Source organism: Cynocephalus volans, chromosome 6 (genome assembly GCF_027409185.1).
Source record: "Cynocephalus volans isolate mCynVol1 chromosome 6, mCynVol1.pri, whole genome shotgun sequence".
Taxonomy (NCBI): Eukaryota; Metazoa; Chordata; class Mammalia; order Dermoptera; family Cynocephalidae; genus Cynocephalus; species Cynocephalus volans.
Genome location: NC_084465.1, coordinates 125,976,212 through 126,000,193, shown reverse-complemented (window position 1 = coordinate 126,000,193; position 23,982 = coordinate 125,976,212). Strand labels below are relative to the sequence as shown.

The 23,982-nt window shown below is 37.4% G+C and overlaps 1 protein-coding gene across 4 annotated transcripts in view; it reads right to left on the bottom strand.

The window, feature by feature from the left end:
* Nucleotides 1-2,790: 2,790 nt before the first annotated feature.
* The window catches only part of TASOR2 (transcription activation suppressor family member 2), a 69,682-nt gene continuing 48,490 nt past the window's right edge, over nt 2,791-23,982 (bottom strand). For 3 of the 4 annotated variants that reach the window (XM_063098851.1, XM_063098850.1, XM_063098852.1), the window contains 8 exons: nt 20,829-21,708; nt 18,791-19,220; nt 11,992-15,858; nt 8,588-8,713; nt 7,674-7,827; nt 7,100-7,205; nt 4,474-4,655; nt 2,791-3,893 (listed from right to left, as the gene is read on the bottom strand). In XM_063098851.1, coding sequence (XP_062954921.1) covers nt 3,775-3,893; nt 4,474-4,655; nt 7,100-7,205; nt 7,674-7,827; nt 8,588-8,713; nt 11,992-15,858; nt 18,791-19,220; nt 20,829-21,708 — 5,864 coding nt within the window. In that variant the 3' untranslated portion in view covers nt 2,791-3,774. The remainder of the gene's footprint in view (nt 3,894-4,473; nt 4,656-7,099; nt 7,206-7,673; nt 7,828-8,587; nt 8,714-11,991; nt 15,859-18,790; nt 19,221-20,828; nt 21,709-23,982) is intronic. The other variant, XM_063098849.1, reaches the window with a different exon arrangement.

Genomic DNA, 23,982 nt, shown 5'->3' with positions numbered 1-23,982 from the left:
GTTTTGCTTATTGCAGCAATTCTAAGAGTAAATGAATTCTGCCAGGTGCTTTAATGATCTTTGTGTAATTTATTTTTTTAATTTTAATTTTTTAAAAATTTTATTTTGTCGATATACATTGTGGCTGATTATTGTTCCCCATCACCAAAACCTCCCTCCCTCCCCCCTTCCCCCCCAACAATGTCCTTTCTGTTTGCTTGTCGTATCAACTTCAAGTAATTGTGGTTGTTACATCTTCTCCCCCCACCCCCGTTTTTTTTTTTTGTGTGTGTGAATTATATATTAATTTTTTAGCTCCCACCAATAAGTGAGAACATGTGGTATTTCTCTTTCTGTGCCTGACTTGTTTTACTTAATATAATTCTCTCAAGGTCCATCCATGTTGTTGCAAATGGCATTATTTCATTCGTTTTTATTTTTATTTTATTTTTTTTTAAATTTTATTTTGTCGATATACATTGTGGCTGATTATTGCTCCCCATCACCAAAACCTCCCTCCCTTCTCCCTCCCCCCTCCCCCCCAACAATGTCCTTTCTGTTTGCTTGTCGTATCAACTTCAAGTAATTGTGGTTGTTATATCTTCTTCCCCCGTTTTTTTTTTTGTGTGTGTGTGTGTGTGTGAATTTATGTATTAATTTTTAGCTCCCACCAATAAGTGAGAACATGTGGTATTTCTCTTTCTGTGCCTGACTTGTTTCACTTAATATAATTCTCTCAAGGTCCATCCATGTTGTTGCAAATGGCAGTATTTCATTCGTTTTTATAGCTGAGTAGTATTCCATTGTGTAGATGTACCACATTTTCCGTATCCACTCATCTGATGATGGATATTTGGGCTGGTTCCAACTCTTGGCTATTGTAAAGAGTGCTGTGATGAACATTGGGGAACAGGTATACCTTCGACTTGATGATTTCCATTCCTCTGGGTATATTCCCAACAGTGGGATAGCTGGGTCTTATGGTAGATCTATCTGCAATTGTTTGAGGAACCTCCATACCATTTTCCATAGAGGCTGCACCATTTTGCAGTCCCACCAACAATGTATGAGAGTTCCTTTTTCTCCGCAACCTCGCCAGCATTTATCGTTGAGTCTTTTGGATTTTAGCCATCCTAACTGGGGTGAGATGGTATCTCAATGTGGTTTTGATTTGCATTTCCCGGATGCTGAGTGATGTTGAGCATTTTTTCATGTCTGTTGGCCATTTGTATATCTTCCTTAGAGAAATGCCTACTTAGCTCTTTTGCCCATTTTTTAATTGGGTTGCTTGTTTTTTTCTTGTAAAGTTGTTTGAGTTCCTTATATATTCTGGATATTAATCCTTTGTCAGATGTATATTTTGCAAATATTTTCTCCCACTCTGTTGGTTGTCTTTTAACTCTGTTAATTGTTTCTTTTGCTGTGCAGAAGCTTATCTTTGTGTAATTTAAACGACAGAGTTTTTACAGGTACTGCTTTTCCCTTGATGCCTCTGTATGCTGTTGTTTACCACAGGTGAATAGTGACTGTCACCGTCAAGTATGAAGGAGATAGACTGACCTGTTAAAGGGATTAGGGTGATGATAATCTAGATTGGTATTCAGATTGTCTGAGTCATTACTTTGGCTTAGTTTCTCAACCTTGGCCTGCTGACATTTGGGGGACATACGTTAGGTGGGAGGGCTGTCCTTTGCATTGTGGGATGTGCAGGAGCAACCCTGGCCTCTGTGCTCAAGGTACCAACATGGTGCCTCCAGATGTCTCCAAACGTTATCCGATGAGAACCACCACTTGATATCACTATATGATAAAATTATCTAAAGTTCCAGCAATCCTTTCCCTTCCTTTCCCATAATAATTCAAAATTGTGGACTGTAATACAGGCAAAGACACAAGTTGGGTTAGTAACAAGTAAAAAAAAAAAACAACAAAAAAAACCCAGAACATTTTCACATTCTTCATTCAACATCTTTATTAACACTCATGTGTGCCAGGCTAATGGAGCACAAAGATGAGGAAGGTACATTCTGTGGGAGGCACATTGTATGATTTGGTTGAAACAAACTGAGACAGATGGCGTTGGGGGTGCTGAAAGCTTTCAGCTGGGAAAGACCAATGTGAGGTACAGCTTGAAAGGTGAGCATGTCAGGCAGTGTTTGGCAGGTAGTGTTTCCCTAGTAATTTCAAAGGAATTAACTTTACCAAAATATAGTTATGGTTACCAAATAAAGATTTTTGTCCTTGTGAAAAAAAATAAAATGGGTTTCTAAGTGAAAAATTAGTGACAGTAATTAAAGCTCTTGAGTCCTCCTCCTCCTGAGAAAATATATTCAAACAGTACAGTTGGCATGTTTGCTAAGGAATGATGCAAAGCAGCTGAGTGACTTGTTTCTATACAGGTCTGATATAGCCCTATACATAGGCCAGGTGGAACTCCCTCTTTCTGTAGCTTGCTGCCCAACGTACTTGACTTTGGGAGGAAAAGAACACCAGAAGCACCTGGCAGGTCTGGTATCTAACAGGCCAGTCCAAAAGTAGTAGGATTACTCTGGAAGCTAGTTATGCCTGCTAAGTGGCCTAAAAATTGCCAAAACATTTTGTACATGTTCAATTTTTGCTATAAAGACAATGCAGAAACAGTTGAATGATTTTTAGATGTCTTTATTTAAAAAGTGAAACAAATTAGTTATAAAAACCTTTGCTCCAAATAGATACTATGTATCTTACAAATGTTTTTTTGCTTGGTTTTTAGTTTTAAAGATTATTGTAGAAATTATTTCTAATATAAATAAATGATTATTTCTTCCTCAGAAAGTTGATTTTGTAGTGCAGTATTTACAAAAACCGAATAAGTAAAAAATGACAGTTTATAAATTTGTACCGTTTAGGAAAAAATGTTTTAACTTTACGTAGTGTTGCTTGTATAACAGAAAATAAAACTGCTTAAGATTATAGTTTTTAAAAGGTTAGTACAACCTTTAAAACAGATCATAACGTGCATTACCTACCCCTTTCTGATGTTCACATGCAAAAACAAAGTTATTTATTAAAATAGACGTATTTTTGCTCCAACTTAGTACCCATGTGTAAAATTCTTATCTTTAACATTAAGCTCAATTAATAGTTTTGAAGGCATTCTGCTTAAAATAATTTAAAACAATATTTAACACTGCAACCCAAAGCTAATGGACAATAGTACTATGCCACTGTACACAGACATTTTAGCAAAATATAAAAAAAGGAAAAGGAGAACTTTCCAAGTTGTACAACGTTGATTTATCAAATATGAGAAGACTGTTTTGTGTATCTCAAAGATTTTCAAAGAAAGGGAAAATAGTAATTTGTTGTTGGCATTTATGTGAGCTGCAGTTGAGTCACCTAGATAAACACAAAATTGATATTAAATCCATCTTTAAAACAAAATTTAAAACGAAATATTTTGTGGATGGGGTGCTATATCTCTATATCTACTAATAGGGAAAACTCCTGTGCATCTTAAGATGAGGTTACATTATCTTCTGTCCTGGAAGCCCAGGTTAATTGCAAATGAAAATGCATATCATTCAGATAAAATGGGTAATCTGAAGTAAGGTTGGTTATTTCATTAGTGATACTTCAGGAATTCCCATTTACAGCAAAGTAACAGCAATTCTACCTCTAAATAAATAAACACTTTAAATTTATTGCATGGTATATAATGTAAACAGTTTTTGAACTGTTTCCTTATAGGCACAAATGTTGAGTATCTGTTGTCTATAACTCCAACTCACATGGGAGAGTTACATAAAAATATTCTTACCAATAGCTACTCCTAAATGGAGCTGCTACTTTTTGTATATTTTCAATAAAGTTATTTACTTCTGTAACGAGGATTCCACTATTTTCAAGGACTTCTCTAGAGACAGTAGGCTTATCTGTAAAAAGAAAAAAATTTTTGGTGAAAAGTATCATTAACATACACTTTTTTGGAGTAGCAGAACCCCTTTTATTGGGGGGGCGGGAAGAACTTATGTGAATCTCCATAATAACCCTGGGGGCAGGGGGGGTCATGGGAGGAAGAAAAGGAAAGGTATCTGGTTCAAGCTAAGAAAGAAATTGGAAGCTTTGGCAACAGCTGCCTCCATGGGTGGTGAGAGGGATACTGAAAATCACTGATAAATGACAACTACTCATTCTGATTAATATTCATGGAAAACATTAAAAATTAAAGGTAAGTATAAAATTAGATAAGTATTTGTAGGAGCTGATGAGCCTTAAAAAAAACTGTACTACAGGACTATTAACTGAACCCCACAATCCCACTGCCTGCCTCCCTCCAGCCTGTGTGCATTTATCAAAACACCAAGGTAAAAGTCTGTTCTTGCTGCCAGCTATGGGGATAGATCCACATACATCTTAGTTATCCAAGGACTCTACTTGGAAGGACGTTTCTACAGCTGACCTATTTTGGTGCTAAGTAATGAAAATTATGTAGAACTCGGGATGTGAATTTACCTGTTAGGAAGACTGCAAACCTGGCATCAATATGCTGAATTTGCAGGTTGATCAAACATTTCAAAGTTTCCACTTTCGTTGATGATTGAGAGTCACATTGGTGATAATGAAGCAATTCAATAATATTTGCACTCTGATATGATTTCAATATTAAGTTCTTTTTATGTGCAACTGAATCCACTCTGGAAAATATTACATGGGAATGTTAATAACCAAATTTAGATTTAGTTAAGTTTGTGACAGTTTATTTTTTACTAAATCTTAATTTTCAGTTTTATTCCTAGGATTTTTTTCTTGCCTTCAATTTAACCACTTGTGTTAAAGCACTCAAACTCCTGTGAGACCTTGCTCTTTTCTTCTTGATGTTCTTTTTCAGGACACAAGTGGCTTCCTGGATGTCACTGTTTTAACATATGAGGGTACTTCAAAAAGTGCATGGAAGGATATGTATTATCCTTTAATTCTATTTTTTCCATGAACTCTTTGAAGTGCCCTCATATGGGCCTCATTCCAAGCAACAGGGAACTTATCACACATTGATAATCTATTAGCACTTCAAACCGTGTGGCCTGCAAGCCTTCCTTCCACTAATTTCTGGCGGGCCACACTGTTGTGCATTTGAAATGGATCTCTTAAAACCTCTATTCTATACTTACCATGCCTGAGGTGAGATGATCACCAGCTTCATTAAAATTAGGTAGCAGCCATACTCTTCTTAATCTCTCATCCCCCTTAAAATCTTGTTACTACCTTTCCCCTCAAAGGAAAGTGCTTCCTTAAGTGTTTCTATGTTTAACTTCTTAACATCTCTGCCTCTGCTCCTGATCCCATCTGTCCAGTCCTCATTACTTACATTCACTTTCCTGTTTATTGGAGAAAACCAAAATCACACTTTCCCAAAACCCTATTGGTAATCACTATTACCATCATTACGCTGAATTTCCAGGCTTTTCCCTACGTACACATTAATTTCTTTTTATATGACTGGCATTATATGGAACATAGTCTTATGGTACCAAATTTTATGTCATCCTTCCTTATTACTGTGAATGGAAACTTTTTAAATGCTCCTACTTAATGTGTAAGTTTTATGTGGCATTATTTTGTATAAACTTTAAGATACCCTCATGGGTACTTCAAAAGATTCATGGAAAGATTTGTATTATCTTTTATTTCTATTTTTCCCAAACTTTTTGAAATACCCTTGTACATCTATGTTAGTCCATGCTTATATTTGCTTAGAGATGAAACAGGTTGGTTTTGCAATTACTGATAACCACCTACAACTGTAAGAATCTTTGTAGAAAGAGTGGTTGTTAAAAGCCACATTTTTTTGGTTTTAGTTTTGAATAAATTCTTCAAAAGGTCAGAGGATATGATGAGTTTTCTGATGAGTTATTACACTTGTTACATAATGCCAGACTGATAAAAATTGAAGAGCATATTTACAGGACCAAAGTCCTAGAATTGCTAAATTGTTTTTTACACTTTTTAATTTTATAGGTGAGTTGTGGCAGCTCAGAGCATAATGTGCTCCTATAATGAAGTCCTCTGTGAACTCCTTCACCTGCCTATGGCTTTCTCACCTTGCTGACAGTGAAACCTCTCCCTCTGCCAGCTCCTCTCCCAAGAGAAAGCCTTTCCTGAAATCCTGTCCTTAGCCTTTCCTTCCAAGTTCTCATGTACTTGCACAGTTCCAGCTATGCTTGATTCCTAGTTTGTTTTACTCTGGAGAAAGAACTATGGTAAAACAGATAAACTGTCATTTTAGAGATCAACATTCTGGAGCTGAAGTCCAGCTTCAAAACTTACTGCTTGTTTGACCTTGGTCAAGTTTGTTGTCCTGTCTGTGCTTCAACATCCACATCACGGAAGCGGGGTTTACTATCTAACCGTTAGGGACGAAGTCTGAGAGAATCCGTGTAAGGAAATCGTCATTATTTAACAAGGGCTTGTCAAATCTATCCTTTTCCAGTCTGCTTCTGAGTTCCAGGCTCCTGCCTGCTCTTCTTCCCATCCCTTGAGAACTTGGACAAATGTGTTTTATATGAAAACCTCCCACAGGTCCTAGGTCTCTTCAGCCAAAGTTTCAAAATTAAAAAAAAAAAAAAATCACAGCTTTAGATGTAGAGAGGTTGGCTGATTTATAGCCTCTTGTTTAAGGGTAAAATTAAGGGACAGATTATGGTCTCAATTTTCCCATCTTATAACTGTGGGAATAATATATGAATAATATCAAAAAATCATTAATGCAGCAAGCCCATAGTTTAATAAAGTTCTTAAAGTTCATGGCAGAGTCTGAATCTCACTATAAATGGGTATTTTATGACTCGCAAGTTTGACTTTCTTACTTCTATTAGTCTAGAGAAGCACATGCCTCAAACTATTGATTGTGGTTACAACACATGGCTCCCTTCACTGAAAGCCCTGATACAAAAACAAAACCCAATAAAAAGTCAGCGGACCTGGGCACTGTTTAGTGATGAAGGTGATATCCATGCCTGCATGACTCACCCGGCTGCAGCACCTGGAGCAGTACTGGTCTTGAGCATACGGAGCACTGGGGTGTTTGTACCTTTCCCAAAAAAGTGGGAAGGGGAGAGGCACACATGCATGAAGCCCTTACCTTACGTCTTCCTTTAGTTTTTTATTTTCCCTATAGTGAAGCAACCACTTCCATCTTCCATTTCCATTTAGTTTTTCCAGGATTTTGACAATTTCCTTCAGTTGAACTACAGAACAGGTTTGGCAAGAGAAGAAGTATTTTAGGATTTTTTTTTTTTTGCTCATGCAAAGTCCAGTAATTATTACTTGTAAGAAATAAGACTCATGGTTGAGTGTATACCATCAATGCCACTTAGGTGGTTGGGCAGTGTCCCACTCTCACAAGTACACAAACTATGACCCCTCAACTCAGCCCTACCTGCTCACATAAAGGCGGGAGGGAACTGTGTAGGGAGAAGAGCAAGGTGACCATCACCAATGAAAGCTCTGTACAAATCACATATGGAAGAAAATTACTATATGCAAAGTGCTTAGCATAGCAGATGGCAGAAATTAAGCCCTCCAAAGGTGACAACTGATATTCTTTACAGCTGATAATTTCTTTTGGATGAAATAGTATTTGGGTTACTGGGTAAGGAGAAATTGATCGACTAGATTAAGAAGGAAGAAACAAGAGAGGAAAATAAAAGACCAACCTAATGTTAAAGTTTCTAATATTTTGTCATCTGATATCACAAAGCCTCCTGTACGGAATAGCTCTTGGTAGGTACAATCAAGGACATCCTCAGGGCTATCTATTCCAGCAAAGACCACGCTGGGGAAGTGCTTCAGCTTCAGCAAAGAAGGAATCTGTTCAACATAAAAGGACACAGGTTCATTGGGCATGTTTTCTTAAACACTTCTGTCTTTTCCATTCTAGAGTTTCAGGCTTCAGGAAAAGCTGTAGATACCCTTAAGCTGGATTACTGACTGGTAATTTTGCCATGCATAAGGAGTTAGCCCATCATCAGAGGCTGCAAAGTCATCAAAACTGGTTAATTATAAAGAGGTCTTTAAAACTCCAAAGGTTGGAAATAATTCATGAGAGAACACATGTGAGGTATTGGGGACCTGCAAAGTAACCAGCCAGGTCACATAAATTCAGTGTCCTTCCCTGACAACAGCAGGATTATGCACCCAGCCTGTGTCCATAAGTTGGGACAATACAATTACTTTTATTCAACTACTAGGTAGATATTCAACTAGTAAATATCAACAGAGGTAAGAAAATTTTCATGAGTCCTTTTAATTTTAAAGCAAGATTTCTTATTGTTAGACATCAAGTGATGCAGATTTAGATATCTCTCGCCTCTTTTTATAGTTATCCATTAGTTAATACGAATATTTTCTTAACTCTCTGAAATGTAATCTGCCCTACAAACAGCTTGGAAATATGACAGTGCCCTATAGTGCATCACGTTGATCCCACTGTCTTCCTACGTAAAGGCCTGACCTGATGGTAATGCATGTGACATCTTCCCTATAAAAAAGGAAGTAATGAGTCTGATCATTACAAAACAACTTAGGTGCCTGATACATTTCTTTGTAAAACAGTTATTTCCAAACCTACTTGATGCAAATATGATGATATATCTTCATTTCTGATGATGACAATTAGTTTATCATTCTCTCTGTGAAAACCTTGACAGAAATGCTGAGGTTCAATTTCCGTATGGCCTCCTTTCCTCAGAATGTTCTGAAAAATTTACAAATAGCTATTAATAAAAAAAAGTACACTTACATAGAACAACTTTTATAATTTATTTTAAAAATCCATCAAAAAAGCACACCCTATTTAAGGCAACATAAGTGGCAAATTGTCTTAATGCCACCTCTAGTCAAAACATTTCTAGAATTTTAATACTCATGCATTCATTTATCATTATAAGGGACTGAGTCAAAACATTTCTAGAACTTTAATACTCATGCATTCATTTATCATTAACAAGGACATTGGAGTACAAAAGGATCCATGGCAGGGAGGAAAATATGCTAAAGAGAAGACCCCACAAATTTGGAAAATAATTTAAACCATTTAAAATCAAACTTAAATTACATAAAATAGGAGCCATCTTACAGGAGAATAAGTGCAACTCTAGCAACAACAGATAGCTTCAAGTTAAGGCCTCATCTGTCGCTTCTCCAACCTGCTCTCCATTTGCTAAAGAGATCTCTCTAAAATGCAAATATGATGCTATTCACCTTAAAAATTTTTTTTCAGTGGCTCCCTAGTGAACTCAAGTCTAAATACCTTTGTGTGCCTTATGAGGCCCTTCTGACATTTCCAAACCCACATCTTGAAAATACTGTTCCAGCCCTGCTGACCGGCCCTCTCCCCCGGCTCCTGTTTATCCTCCTGCCCGCCTGGAAGTCCTCCATGTGCCCCACTTGCTGGCTTCTGCTGCCCCGTATGCTTTTTTCTCTTCTGCAGTGCTGAGCCCTGTGACTGAAACTGCTCACTCTGGCCAGACTTCCAGCTCACGAGGGCAGGACCTGCGCTGTCCTCTGTGGTTCTTCCTCCAGAACTGCACCCAGAGGATACTGTGACGATCCTTCATCACAGACCTCCCAAACATCCTCAGATGCTGAATGAAGTTAAACAGAGTTACTTAGTAATTGTGCATGCATGGACTTAGCATGTAACAGAAATTCTTGGGTTAACACAGGAATCACCAAAATGCTGCCATAAAGGAAGTCCAAGACAGATCTAGCAGAGCATTTAGAACCAAGCCCTTCATGCTAGTCCTGCACCTGGTGCAGAGGGTGTCTGCTTTACGCTCTGCATTACTTCCCAAGGAAAGGCCTCTGTGACCAGGCCAGTCACCCGCAGCTAGTCATCACAGCACCTGCATTGTTACACTTGCCATAGTTTTCATTCACTTCTGTGATTTTTTCTTATTAGCGTTTTTCTTGTCCCATTACCTGTAAGGATCATTAACAAAATGCAACACTTTCCCCTACCAGCACATGCTGAGGCTCTAAAGTATATATTGCATTGGACTGCTGTTGTCTGGATGGCGCTTTCTGCTGCAAGGCTGGGGCAAGTGCCCCAGGCGGGGGTCCTGGGAGTGAGCCAATATGTTCAGGATAAGGACGGCAGCCAGTTTTCTCAGAGAAGGGACCTCCAACCATAGAAAAGAAGCTAGCACAAATCTGGTGGTACTGGACTGGAATTGGGGATGGGCATGAAGTCCTGCTTTTGCTTTTTATACAGAAGTATAGATGCAATGTGTGCATTTATACATATACATATGTATCCTGGCACTATGTGCTGAGAGGACCTAGAAGCAGTGATACCCGGTACCCAGATCTTAATTCTAAATGCTGTTTTTCACTAAAAAACCCCCATAGCTCCTTGGAGAAGTGGCTGATTTCAAGACTAGGGCAGGGAAAATAACATGGACACTGTTACTGATATGAATAAGCAAAAGAATACATACATACCTACATACATAAATACGAGAGAAGGTAAAAGCTCTAGCTACAGCAGGATGCCAACTAATAAATGTAGAAGGAATGATGGAAGGAGAGTATCACCATTTGGCAGCCATCATAGCAATAACTGATTTGGGCAAGAGTCATCAAAGGAAGTTAAATCTTGGGGATTAAAGTCTGATAAAGATCAGGATATTTACATAACCTCAAGTATCTCCCCATTTAATCACTTAATAACTAAGACATGCCTTTTAATTAATTAACTTTATATTGGAGAAACCTAGCAGAGATCATCTTAACCAAGTGAAAGAAATACATCATTGAGAGGGCAAATTGACATCAAGTGCCTCCTGATAAAATGCACCGAGAAGAGGAGCACAGCATTGTATCTGGGCATTCTTGCCTAAAATGCCTAAATCATGAAGAAACAACACGTGAACACAAATTGAAGGAAATTCTACCAAATAACCGGCCTAGTCTTCAAAATTGTCAAGGTCATAAATGATAAGGAATGACAGAGGAACTATTCCAGACTGAAGACACAACATGCACATACGCCTGTGATCCTGTACCCACACTGGGGTGGAGTAGATAGTCACACTGAATTAATGCTGACTTCCTGGTTTTGGGGGTGGTACTGTAATTCTACAGAAGAGTATCCTTGTACTCAGGTAATACACACTTAAGTATCAAGGGGTAATGGGACACTTTTGCAAATGGTTCAAAGATGTTAGTACTGGGGGAAGTGGGTGAAGGGTACTATTTCTGCAACCTCTAAAACCTGAAATTATTTTTTTTAAATTAAAAAAAATTCTGTCTGTATACAAAATAGAAGATAAATGAATTCTGAGAGGATGAAATGAGGAAGCTAATGGTGAATCAAGACAGATTCACGCGGGCCGATCCCGTAGCGCACTTGGTAGAGTGCTGCGCTGGGAGCGCGGCAACGCTCCCGCCGCGGGTTCGGATCCTATATAGGAATGGCCAGTGCGCTCACTGGCTGAGTGCTGGTCACGAAAAAGACAAAAAAAAAAAGACAGATTCACGCTCCTCTAAAGTCAGAATTTCACCATGATAACGTCATTTAAATTTAAGGAACATGTACTCACCATTACATCAGTTATACTAACATTCAAATTTTAAAAATTGCATCCAAAAGCAAAAGAGGTCCCTCTCAACTATCCATACTAATGGGGGAACCACAGGTAATAATAATTTTTGAAAAACTGCATCTTAGCAATGAAATATGATTGCACTTACATTTGATTATGGGCAGTCTACACTGGCAACTTCTTGTGAAGATAAGTCACTGCACTAATTCTGTAACATCATACAAATCTTCCAATACAGTACAAACAGCAGACCCTTGTAGGAAAATGTTTTGTATGCAGATAGAGAATGAGCTGTGAAACCTAAATACCATCACACACACTTATTTCATTTTGAAACCAAGAATGCTAAATTTATTATTTCTAAAATCAACTAAAAATAGAAGGCAATCAAAATAATACAAAGTATAAGAAAAATCTGGCACTTTACCTTTGTTCTTACAAAGAATGACTTGTCTTCTGTTTCAACCAGGTAGAACAGGAAGGTACTTTTACAAGCCTCTTTCATAACACTTTTTAGTTTGACATGCAAATTGGTACACAAGTCGGTAATAATGTCTTCATAGGAGGCTGACTGTCTTGGAAAAGACAGACACATCTCTTGAGACATGGCTTCTCCGGAAGCAACATTTAACTCTTTATCTTGGAAAACTACTTGGTTGCTATTCATCATCACCTTGTTGAACTCAGCATATTCATTAAGAATAAGTGAAATATCATTCCGAGGTTCTTTCAAAGTACTGTTATATTTCAGTTTGTTGAGGTGCAAAGGAACAGTGTGATTTCTTTGAGAATCTGTAACAAGATTTCTACTGTAACTACATCTCTCCTTCCAAGAGGAGAAAGAGCTGTCCAAATTGCTGGGTGTGTGGCCTCTTCTGTGCTGACTCTGCTGTCTGGGGTCTGAGTGCACAACTGTCACCAGAAGGGGGCTTCTGCTCCTAGACACAGGATCCAGAACTGGGGTCTCAGATATTTCTGTCAAAGGGAAGGCTCCAACAGCAGTTTGGACAGGTGACTCCTTTGGAAAGACACTGGTAGTAGAGGCAGAATCCTGAGAACCCCCATACTTTACAGTTTGTTTTAGCTTATGTGCAAAACGCAGATACTCTATATCTAAAGTGTTCTGGGTGAGATCATCTGCCACCTGCCAAGTGCTTGTCCAGGAGCTGAGCAGGCCGCGGTTTGCGGCGAAAGCCGGGTGCCTCCTCAGGCTATGTAAAGTTCTCGTGGTATCTTTGAGCTCTTTCGTTATAATAAAGTTGGCATAAGTCCTGGGGATCCCATGGAGATCTCGGATTTGGATATAACATGGAACACGCTTCTCTTCTTTCTTTAATCCACTGGCCCAGTATCGGGGAGGAAGGCTCATCTTTACACCTGGAACTCGGTTAGATATGCCCCAGTCGTCATGATCACTAGTGCGTAAGTTCACCAAAGAGTCATAATCGTCTTTGGTGACATCTTCTTTCTTCCTGATGTGACTACCTCGCAAAGGGCAAGACTCCTCCATGTCTAACTTGGGATTTTTGCATTCACCAAGAGAGTCTGGATCAGTGTCTCCAGACAGCAGTTCATAGTGCATGCCAGCACTCACACGGCCCTTCGTGTCTCTGCCCATGGCTTCAGCCTCTGCCTCCGCCCTGAGCCCCTCTCCAGTGCTCTTACTGTCCCTGTGTTCTTTATAGATGCCACAAACAAGATAGTCAAAGGATTTTGGAACAAAGGAAGCAGAAGGCTCTTTATTGATATTTTCACTGGTGTCTGCTGTATTTTGGTAAGAACTGGCATACATGGGGAGTAACCCACCATTCAACTCTTTTGTTTCACATGTTGACATATCTTGCAACACTTGGATTGTTTTTTGTTTGCCTTTTGGAGATGTGGTGTTAGACTGAGGGCCAACAGCGCCTAGACCTGTGGTTTCTTCATGTAACTCAGTTTCAGTTTCACTATTCTTAAGCAAACTGGCAATTCTGAGCACTGGTATTTCCTGTGTTTGAAACCCTGGCTCTATATTAATTTGTCCTGTATAATGGGCTAATGTAGCACTATCTGAAAGAGAGCCACATTTTGAGATCTCTGAGTGCATGTATGCCTGTGTAACATCTCCACCAACTGCATTTGAATCCGAGTTCGAGGACTTAACCTGAATATAATTGCCTTTGTCTGTTTTCACATCACTGTTAAAGAGATTTTTCTTAATGCTTTCAGGGCTAGTATGCTGTAATGACACACTCACTATACTACTTGGAGCAGTCGTAGAAACCAATGTGTCAGCCAAAGACTTACTTTCAGTAATCTTTCTAGGACTAAATGGAGGTTCACTGGCACCCAAGACAAGGTGTTTTAAGTCTAAATTTCTGTTCTCTATATTAGCTGGCTGCAATGAATTTCCTGATTTTACCAGTTTTTCAAGAGAAGGGTTGAAGTCACCCCCACATTCGGCAGCTGAGGCAGGCTGGTTTAACTCTGTACCACGGTCCTGCACCTTTTCTGAGAAAGACAAAGCCTCAGCACACCCACTCTGGACAATTTCCTCAGTTACTTTACCAGGAAGGGTTAATCTACCTTGTCTTCTTGGATGATTAGTTACTATCAGAGGCATTTCAGCAGAGAGGTGAATTTGCTGTACATGAGTTAAGTTATCTTGTCCTACTGGATGGGTGGGACCAACAAAAGAATTTTTTTTTTCTGTTATGGCTAAATCTCCAGACCTAATCTGGGAGAATGTGTTACTTTTCTCACACTGTGTACCATGAAGTTTTAAATTACATGGAGACATAGCCTGAGATGGTCGTGTTTCTTCAGTTGGTACTGGGGGGTCAGGACTAGAAGCTGGTGACACTTCTTCAATTACAGAATCAAAGGGAAAGTCAGAGGTAACATTAATTTCCTCTGCAATCTCAAGGGTGCAGTTTTCTTTAGAAAGTATTAAAGTAACTGGCTGTAAATGATCACCTTTCCTCTTGTTTTCTAATGGTTCTTCTGACGCTACAGGGTGCACTGACATATACTCAGCAGAAATCACTTCTCTATTTTCTATGAGGGTCACCTCTTCTGGCTCAACTATTTCTTTGGCTATATCTTGAAGTTCTAAATTTGATAATGGGGCCTCTTGAAGTTGCTCTATTTCACCAGATGACATTTCTTCTCTGGGACTTGTAGGTGGTGATATTGTTAGAGTTAGATCAATATCAGAATCTTCTTCTGATAACTCTAGGCTAAGCTCTTCTCTATTCATAGATAGGCTGGTTTGTTTGGTAAATGCTGAATTAAATGACTCAAAATTCATATTTTCACTATTTAGACTACTCTTGTCATTCTTCCTTAGTTCTAACAAGAAGCCATCAGATATATTACTTCTTGATGGAATGCAGCTTAGTGAATTCATTTTTTCCAAGGTGGTGGAGGCTGACGATGATGCTACTTCAACCTGTGTTGGCTCTATTATCTCTTCTGAAGACATGCTAAAGAGACTCTGAGTCTGCAGAAAAAATTCTTGAGTGTGTTTCATTTCTTCACTGGGTAATGGATAACTAGGACTTTTAACTAATGATAATGTCTCCATTACCATTGCATTATCCGATGGTGATGATGAGACTGGAAGAGGCATCTCTTTCTGTAATGGACATATTTCTTTAGCAAGTGTCTCTCTACTTACTGAGGAACAAAGGTACTTAATGCCTTTCTGTCCTGACACTGCTAGAGATGGAACATCCCTAAGATCCCATGTTTGTGCCTTTTCCAATGTGGATACAGGATGTCTAAGACTTGGAGCAGGTGCTACTTGTTTAATCAACTCCATATTAAAGGTTGTAGGTTTATCAGCTCTATTTACAACTTCTGTCTGTACTGGTAGATAGGCATTTTTTTCAAAAGTGAAAGTAACTGGTTCCAGATTAATCATTACATACTCCATTTCATCATCCTTCTTTTCCAAGGAAGGCTGATAGTCACTGTTTATGGGGCTGCTATGCTGAATAAGGTCCTGCAAAGCACCTGTTTTTGTCTGCACTGTTGCATGAAGAATATCAACTTTGTTTTCAAGGGTGCTGCACACAGACTTTTGACACATCATGGGCTGACTGCTGGTTCCATTGTAAGTCCTGGTGAATGTGGCTTGTGTGACAGTATCATTATAAGAAGCCACTCTAGTGCTATCAAAAAGCTGTGAGGTTTTAACTTCACCAGGAATAGAAGGTCCATTAGTTTGGGTACTTCCAATACAAGAGAGCACATGATTAGAAGTCTCTAGTTTATCTGATGATTCTTGTATAGCTTTTCCCCCAATTACCTGAAATGACAAAAGAAAACAAATAAACAAAAAACGGTCAAATAGGTGTTTTGATAAACAATTACACAAATGAAGAACAGAAAAGACAAAGATTAACTTCAGTTTGTGTCTGCTCTTTTGAATCTTCTAATCTATACGAATATCACAGGGTAGAGATCAAGCAAATCCTTCTCTTTTTAGACAGGCTTAAAAGATCCCCAAATTAGAACTTGTTTTCTTTAAAAATATACACAAATGAGTGCTCTAAAACTTTCTTAATTGCACAGCTTTTTTTTCCCTAAATGATCCTTTTGGAAGAAAAGTGGTTAGACCATTGACAATTTAAAGAATTGAAATGCAACCTGTTTGCCAAATAGCATCACTTAATTCAGAAATGTAGCATTACACAAAAAGTACTCAATTTTGTTTTTAATAAGTGAAATTAAAAGATCACATTTAAAGCAAAAAACCCCTTTTTAAAAAAAAAAAATCAGTTTTCAATTAACTATAAATTCACTGTCATCTGGAACTTTCTCATAAGGAGACAGAGTACATTAATTACTATCCCCTATACTCAGAATACACTGATTCTGGTAAGTAAACGTCCCTCACACCTTAGCTGTGTTCTTTGCTTAAAACTGCAGATAAATTTCTTTCTCATTTCAATATCTTCTATTCCCCAGAGCAATAGAAAACATATCAATGTGGTTTGCATTTATGTACTAAACTAAATGGACTGATTTAAACATTAGCAGAACTATCTCAGGAATAGTTCTGATAACCTCATAAACAGGTTGTTTTGTTTTGTATAAAGCTTCAAGCGCAGTCTTGTCCAGAATATGGTAAAATGGATCAATTATACCCCTGACCATACTTCTACAGTGTTTGGAACACTATGCTCACAGACTGCCTGCCTTATCTTGAAGCATACAGGTTGGAGGTCAGGACCTGCGTTTCAAATCTCTTTTTAAAAACATTGCTGTCTTAACCAAAGATGACACCAGCTCGAGCAGTTAGCAGGGTGTGGCTGAAATGCCACAGTGTTAAGAGGACAAGGCATTAGGAAAGTCTCGATGCTCAGAGTCCTCCTGAGAACTTTTCTGTGGCCCTCCCAATCATGCGGCGGCTGGTAACATTCGGCCACGGTCCTGAATCTCACTGTGCCCTTGGTCTTAGTGAAACGCAAATTGTGACAATCTTGATATACTTATGTTTAGGTATATTTTTTACTCCAGGTAAAGTGTAATGTTTCTGAAATAAAGTCTGATCATTTAAAAAGAACTGCTCGATTCACCATATGTCTGGAAGCAATACGCTATTGATTTCCAATGCCTGTCATGCTAGAATCCTCTTCATATCCCAGTGTGCCTCCCGTGGATGAGTGGCACGGCAGAGGTGCAGGCATGGGAGCCAACAAGACGATGCTAAGAAAGATTGTTAGGAATCATTAATTTTAATATACTCCACTTTATACTTCTTTATTTCATGTCTGCCAAAAATCTTTCCTAAAATTAGTACTGATGATAGTTAACTACATATTACTGCAACAAAAGGACTTTATAAGAAACTAGGATGTATGCAGGTAGTAATAAAAATTTGCCTGACAAAACTACACATATTTTCATATTCTAAGGTAGCGATTCTTAACTGGATTTTAGGTATCTCTTTGAGAATGAGATGAAATTTCTGAACCCCATCTTCAGAAAAAAAGGACATATATACCCAACATATACAAAGGCACTTCAAAAAGTTCATGGAAAAATAGAATTAAAAGATAATATAATTTTTCCAGGAACCTTCTGAAGTACCCTCATATATGTATAATATATATATACATATATATATTATATTCACACATAAATACATGTTTTTCATATATGTCTACACACACGCACAGAATTAGAAACATCTAAGTTGTCTAGATTTAAATATTGGTTTGACAATTTACTATGTGACTTCAGGCAATTTCTTCACTTCTTTATGCCTTCGTTTCCTCATCTATGGAATGGGGAGATTAAGAGTCCTTATCTCATTGGTTAGTTTTGAGAATTAACTGAGTTAATGTGAATGACGGGCTTGGAGCATACAGTACTCCAAAAATCTGAACTCTGATCAAGATGATGATCATTTGCAGATATTCACAGGCCCTCTGAGGCTCATCCATGGACCTCCAAGTCTTCAGAACCTACAGATACAGAGACACTGTCTACTCAATGTTAAGACAGGCAGCAGAGGTGCTGCCCAAACCCATGCAAAATTATTCTAAAATAAGTCTGGGCTGAAAGCTTAAAAATATAGGTATTCTGTCAATTCATTTACTTAGAATTTTGTTACAACTTTCTGATTTGCTCCAGTTAAAGTCTGGATTATCTGGCCTGCCTGAACATCAGTTGAGAACAAGGGAACAAAAGAAAGTATATTCTCTATATACAAACAGTTATGTGCAATGGCTCTTCTCTCACAGGTCTATCATTTTACTGTTCCAGTATTTGTCTTCAAAAATAATTTTAACATAATCGATTTTAGTTTAAGGTTTATCAAAGCATGTCTACTATTTATTATTACCACTTCTGATCCTATAAATAATATTCTAGGTAAAATATGACAGGTATTAGTTATCTCCTATAAAAATTAAGAAAATAAGCTCAGAGAGAACAAGTAATTTACTCCAAATTGTAAATGACACAATTATGGTGGGCTCCCAGATCATCTGACCCCCATGCTTTTTCTATTCTTGTTTTTTCAATCAGGATGGAAGATAAGCTCTACCTGCAGACAAACCAGAGCAACATTTTACGAAAATTAAGCTGTTGGCATTATAATCCTTTACACAACTAGAGAATTCACTTTCCTAAAATAAAACAATGCTTTCTTTTGAGTGTAATTTTACATATTAAAAAATGAAGATTTCTTCAAAAATAATGCAGCATTTACAGTATTCAGCCTTACTTACCTCATTATTACAAGAATAGATGAAATTCCTGCTTTCTGGAGTATCTGGATGACATACTCTTGTAAAAATTTCTTTCTGTTCATTCTGTACACAGAGATCCAAGCTTCTGGCAGGTGGTGGTTTAATGAAAGGAAGCAAGCAGTTAGGGTCAGGGAAAGACATTTCAGCAGTATGAACTTTGGAAGTTTCATTAGTTTCCAATAGAGGGTCTGCAGAACATCTTCCCATACTGAGGGACTCCTCCATTTCACCGAGTTCAAAAGATTCTAACATGCTATTTATAGACACATATTTTGTGGGGTTGCTGTGTTCTACCACTTTTCGGGATGATTGTATGACACTGTTCTGTGTGCTGTAAAACAGAGCTACCCACATATGAAGTAAAAGCTTCACTTCTTCCACATTATCAGGCAAATCAGTGTTCCAGGGCCTGAGATTTTAAAGAAAGAAAACATAAAATCACTGAAAATGGTTATTTTAGTTGATTATTTTATCATAAGCAAGTGCTTCCATTATCTAGTTTTTGTGTTCATTTTTATTTTAAAAAATCTCACAGATATGAAACAATGAATAATTAAATATGAAGGTGGTTAAACAAATTATTATGAGTCTAACACACTCATTTTATGGAGAAGGGAATTGAGAATCAGAACATTTAAATGATGTCCTTCAAATCAGAAAACCTGTATGGCAGAACCATGATTTGAATGTATCTTGCCTTTTATACGACACAAACTGTCTGGATACATTCATACCTATTATGTGATAATGAGTTCAGCACTACCTAATCCTCACTGCCTTGTTTTTACTAAGTCTGGCTGACCCACTTCTTTTCTATTTTTGTGTGTCTCTTCTAATAGTTGGGAGAGTCTGAAGATTAAAATCTCTTTCTGGGCAACTCAGCAGAACTACACTATTTTCAGATTGCAGTTTTGGAAAATGTTCTGAAACCATAAAAGGATATATAAATATTTCTGGCCACTTGACATAGCACACGGCTGGAGTGGGATGACTTAGGAGGGCTATGGAGTTAGGATACAGTTAAACAGGATTAAGGCTAAGGAAATGACCCTCAAGAGTATATGTGAACATAAGTGTATATGAATATGTGCAAGGAAAGAATTGTGAGAGCTGTAAAGTCCATTCAGACACATGTGAAATAGTGAGCTAACATGTAAGTGAATGTCATTTCATACAGCTAATGCTTCTTGCTAAGAGTGATTATTACCATTTGTTACTATGGGCCAATCACCATGTAAAACTCTAATATATGTAACAACCTTGGGATGTACCTATTACTAAATCTGTACTTAAAAGTGCTGCACACAGACTGTTGTCCTCCATTAACATTACCTGGAAATTTGTCAGAAATGTGAACTGTGAGGCCTTACGCCAAACAGACTGCATCAGAATCTGTGGTTCAGTTGAGATCCCTTGGTGAGCCACACTCACAATAATGACTCAGAAGCATGTAACTTGGTAACTTGCATAGGGTCACAGGAAGTAATAAATAGGAAGAGCCTACATTCAAACCTAGGTTAATCTAAACTCCAAAGCCTGTGCTGTTAATCACTCTATTATTGCCCTGATCCCTTCTTAAGGAAGATTTATAGAACCCCACGTAAAACTCAATCCTATCAATCTGACCAACATAACAAGCTAGAAGTACTGTTTTAAATGTTTCTTCTGGAATTCAGTCTGTAAAGCATTATTTCTAAATGGCACACTATTTTACATTAAGATCTCATCTAAAAATTATAATTCAAAGACTGCAAGGGCTTACAAAGGAGCACTACAAAATGGAAAGCCATTCATAAGGCTAAAGTTATTTCTAAAAGTTCTCCATGTGATCAGGTGGCAAAATCAGCCTGTTGTTCTTAACTGTCAGTAAACATGTTTGCTTGATAATATTAACAAATTACTGGTTTTACACAAAAAACTTCTCCTTCCCCAAAATTTGGCACAAGTTTCCCATCTCACTACATTGATCTCAACAGAAAAGTAACATCCATTTTCATCAAGTTTCACTCATACTTACCCATGTAATGCTCTTATTACAGTTTTCTCCAGTGGGTTGTTGGTATATTTGCTATCTAAGCCGAATGCATATTCTGCTTCACATTTGAAAGTGACTTTAAAGGAGCCATCACAGCTAAACACCCTATGAGAGCAATAAAAATTTTTCAGGCTGGAAGACATTAATCGACTCTTGTGCTTTATCAGTGACTGATCCTCAGAAAGCTTTTGTAGTGGGGAGGTGTTCTGCTGATGCCGAAATGGCATGACTTTTCCCACTGGGGTTCCTGCTTCAGGGCCTTTTGTCCCATTCTTGGCAAAGGCAGGGCCCGATATCCCTCTCTGCTGTAGATGTTTCTTCGAATGCTGTGCAAGTAGCAGGGCATATGAATGTTCCACAGCAACAAAAGAGCTTTGGCTTGCATCTGAAGATTCTAGTGTTTCCTCAGTAAGTGCTGACTGGGCTTTAGCGTGGGCCTGACTACAGGGAACCAAACTCTCTTCATCTTGGCTAACAGTTAAGTCTGACCCTAAATTACTACCATCAGTGGATGGCATAGGCGATAATCCACCTTTTTGACTTTTAACTCCCCTATGATATTCATGGTCAGATGTGCCTCGCAAAGAACTTTCTTTAGAGAGCAGAACATTGTTTGGTGGCAATTCAGAGGAACACGGAAGGTTTCTAGGCTCAGATGATGGTGTGGAAGAGGTAGCAGAGCTTAATGCCAGATCAGCTAACATATTTAGGGCCTGGGAGTCATAGTTAACAATGGAGTTTTCAGGAAGATCTTTTTGAGCCACTGTATTATTTTCTGGTTGAGCTGTATTCATGCTAATACCATCTTCTTGACCATTTGATGAAATTTCCGATTGAAGTGGTAAAGCAGTTTCTCCTTTGGCTTCAGTATAAAAGAAAAAAAAAAGAGATATAATGTTTGCTTTTCATAGAATTAATTCTCTGCCATATTACTATGCCTTAGTGAAAATTAACAGTTAAGTCAACATATTCAAGAAAAACCTCTCGATATATTACATAGATTGTGTACTAAAATTTTACTTACAAACTGAGGTCTCTTCCAATTCTCACATTTATTATAATGTATTGATTGACCAGAGGAACAAGTCTTAAGGAATACGTACATTAATTTAAAAGAAATCACCCTTCAAAAATGCATTTGTTGAACTACATACACCAGATATACTGCTCAGCTCAAGAAATATACAAAGAGAAAATAACAAAAACAAAAATAAAGAAAATGAGAGTCCTGCCCTTGGGGAGCTCACAATCTAGCAAGGATGTAAGAGTGCGGAAGTCTGAAGTGTGTATTAGAGTCTGCTAACATACTTTTTTACAAACCATTTGCCTTAAGAAGTGATTTATTAGAGAAACTACCTAAGTTCATATTAGAGAGGATTTGAACTATATTGATCTTTAATTACAAGATGTAAAAATATGAATAAAAATTAGAAAAGTCATAGTATTCAAAATCACCAGTTTCATCTTTTAAAACTTTATTTTCAGCACTGAAAACATTATGCCTTTACACTACCTGCAAAAGAGCAAATCTACTGATAATTTTCCTTTTTTGTAGAAAATCAAAGCTATCTATTTACCTTTAATCAGAAAATTTATATTGAGGAATTCTCAGAACATCAATTAATCCTTTCAAATGCTGTTGTTATGAAGGATAAAGTTCACAACCATACTAGGCAATGATTCCCTGTTTTAGGTAGATGAATATACAGAATAGCAAACTGTGCTCCTTTTTTATACAGGCTGAGTATCCTTTACCCAAAATGTTTAGAAACAGAAGTGTTTCAGATTTCAGGCTTATTTCGATTTTGGAGTATTTACATTATACTTATCGGTTGAGAATCCCTAACCCAAAAATCTGAAATCTGAAATGTTGAAATTAAGCATTTCCTTTGATTGCAATATTGCAGCTCAGAAAGTTTCAGATTCTGGAGCATTTTGGATTTTGGATCAGGGATGCTCAACCTGTAATTAATAGTAGGAGGTGAGAAACGAACAACCTGCCTACAAAGGCCAATCAATGACTAATAAATTTAAAGAGAAGAAAACTCTGGTCTATGATGCCATCAATTAGAATGAGAAGGGTGTGTGTGTACTGGAGGAGGGTAGGAGGGCAGAAATTCATCAACCGCAGCCCAGTTTTTATTTAAAATAGCAAAACCCTAGGGGATTAGGTGGAAGAAAGGGATGTAAAATCCTCACAGGTGTACTGGAAATATGAGATTTATTTTATGATCTTTTGTACTTATTGACACTAATTTCGTTCTATTGTTGTTAATATTATGGTTTCCATATACTTATATTTATCTATCCCTCACACAGAATATCACTTATAAGTAAGGCCTAATATAATATGAAAAATACTGTATTGAAGTCAAGAAAAATGATACAGTTCAATAAATGTGTAGTCTCATGTAAATCACTTACTTACTGATTTTTTACAGGCTCTCAATTAAAAACACAACACCAATCATCTAACTTTATTTAAAACAGAGATAAAACAATGCCAAACAAATTACATAGAAAATATAAAGAGTTCAGTGAAAGTGAATTAAAAACTGTATCGAAAACTTCAAAAAGGCAGAAAATCATTAGTTTCAATAACAAAATAACTGCTTGACTTCAAAATTCTCACCTGATTCTGAGAATCAAAACCAAAATAATTTGTCAGTAATTTTCAAACTGAGGCCAACCTGGCTGTGTTCCATCTAACATAATTGAAATATCAAATTTTAAGAAAAGAAATACAACAGATGAGTATAAATAGGTGATTAAGAAATGGAAGAATTTAATTTAAGAGATCATTTAAAAGGTAGTCATCTTAAAATTTTAACTTGGAACATGGCTGCACAATGCATATACACATTTGCAATACAAATCAGACTGTTTTTGAACACACATTTTCAAAACAATTTTCTGGGCTCACTTTTCTGCCAATATCCAATTGTATACCTCCTCCCATTAATCATTTGTCAATAAATAAGAGAGCCAGTTCAGTACAAAGAATTCAAATGATACTGCTGAGAATACAAGATATTATCTATAAAACTATTCTTATAATGTTCACAAAGTAATTGTAAAGATAGGACCGACCAAGACACATCAAATGATTAGAAAACGATGTGAATGAAATTCTACA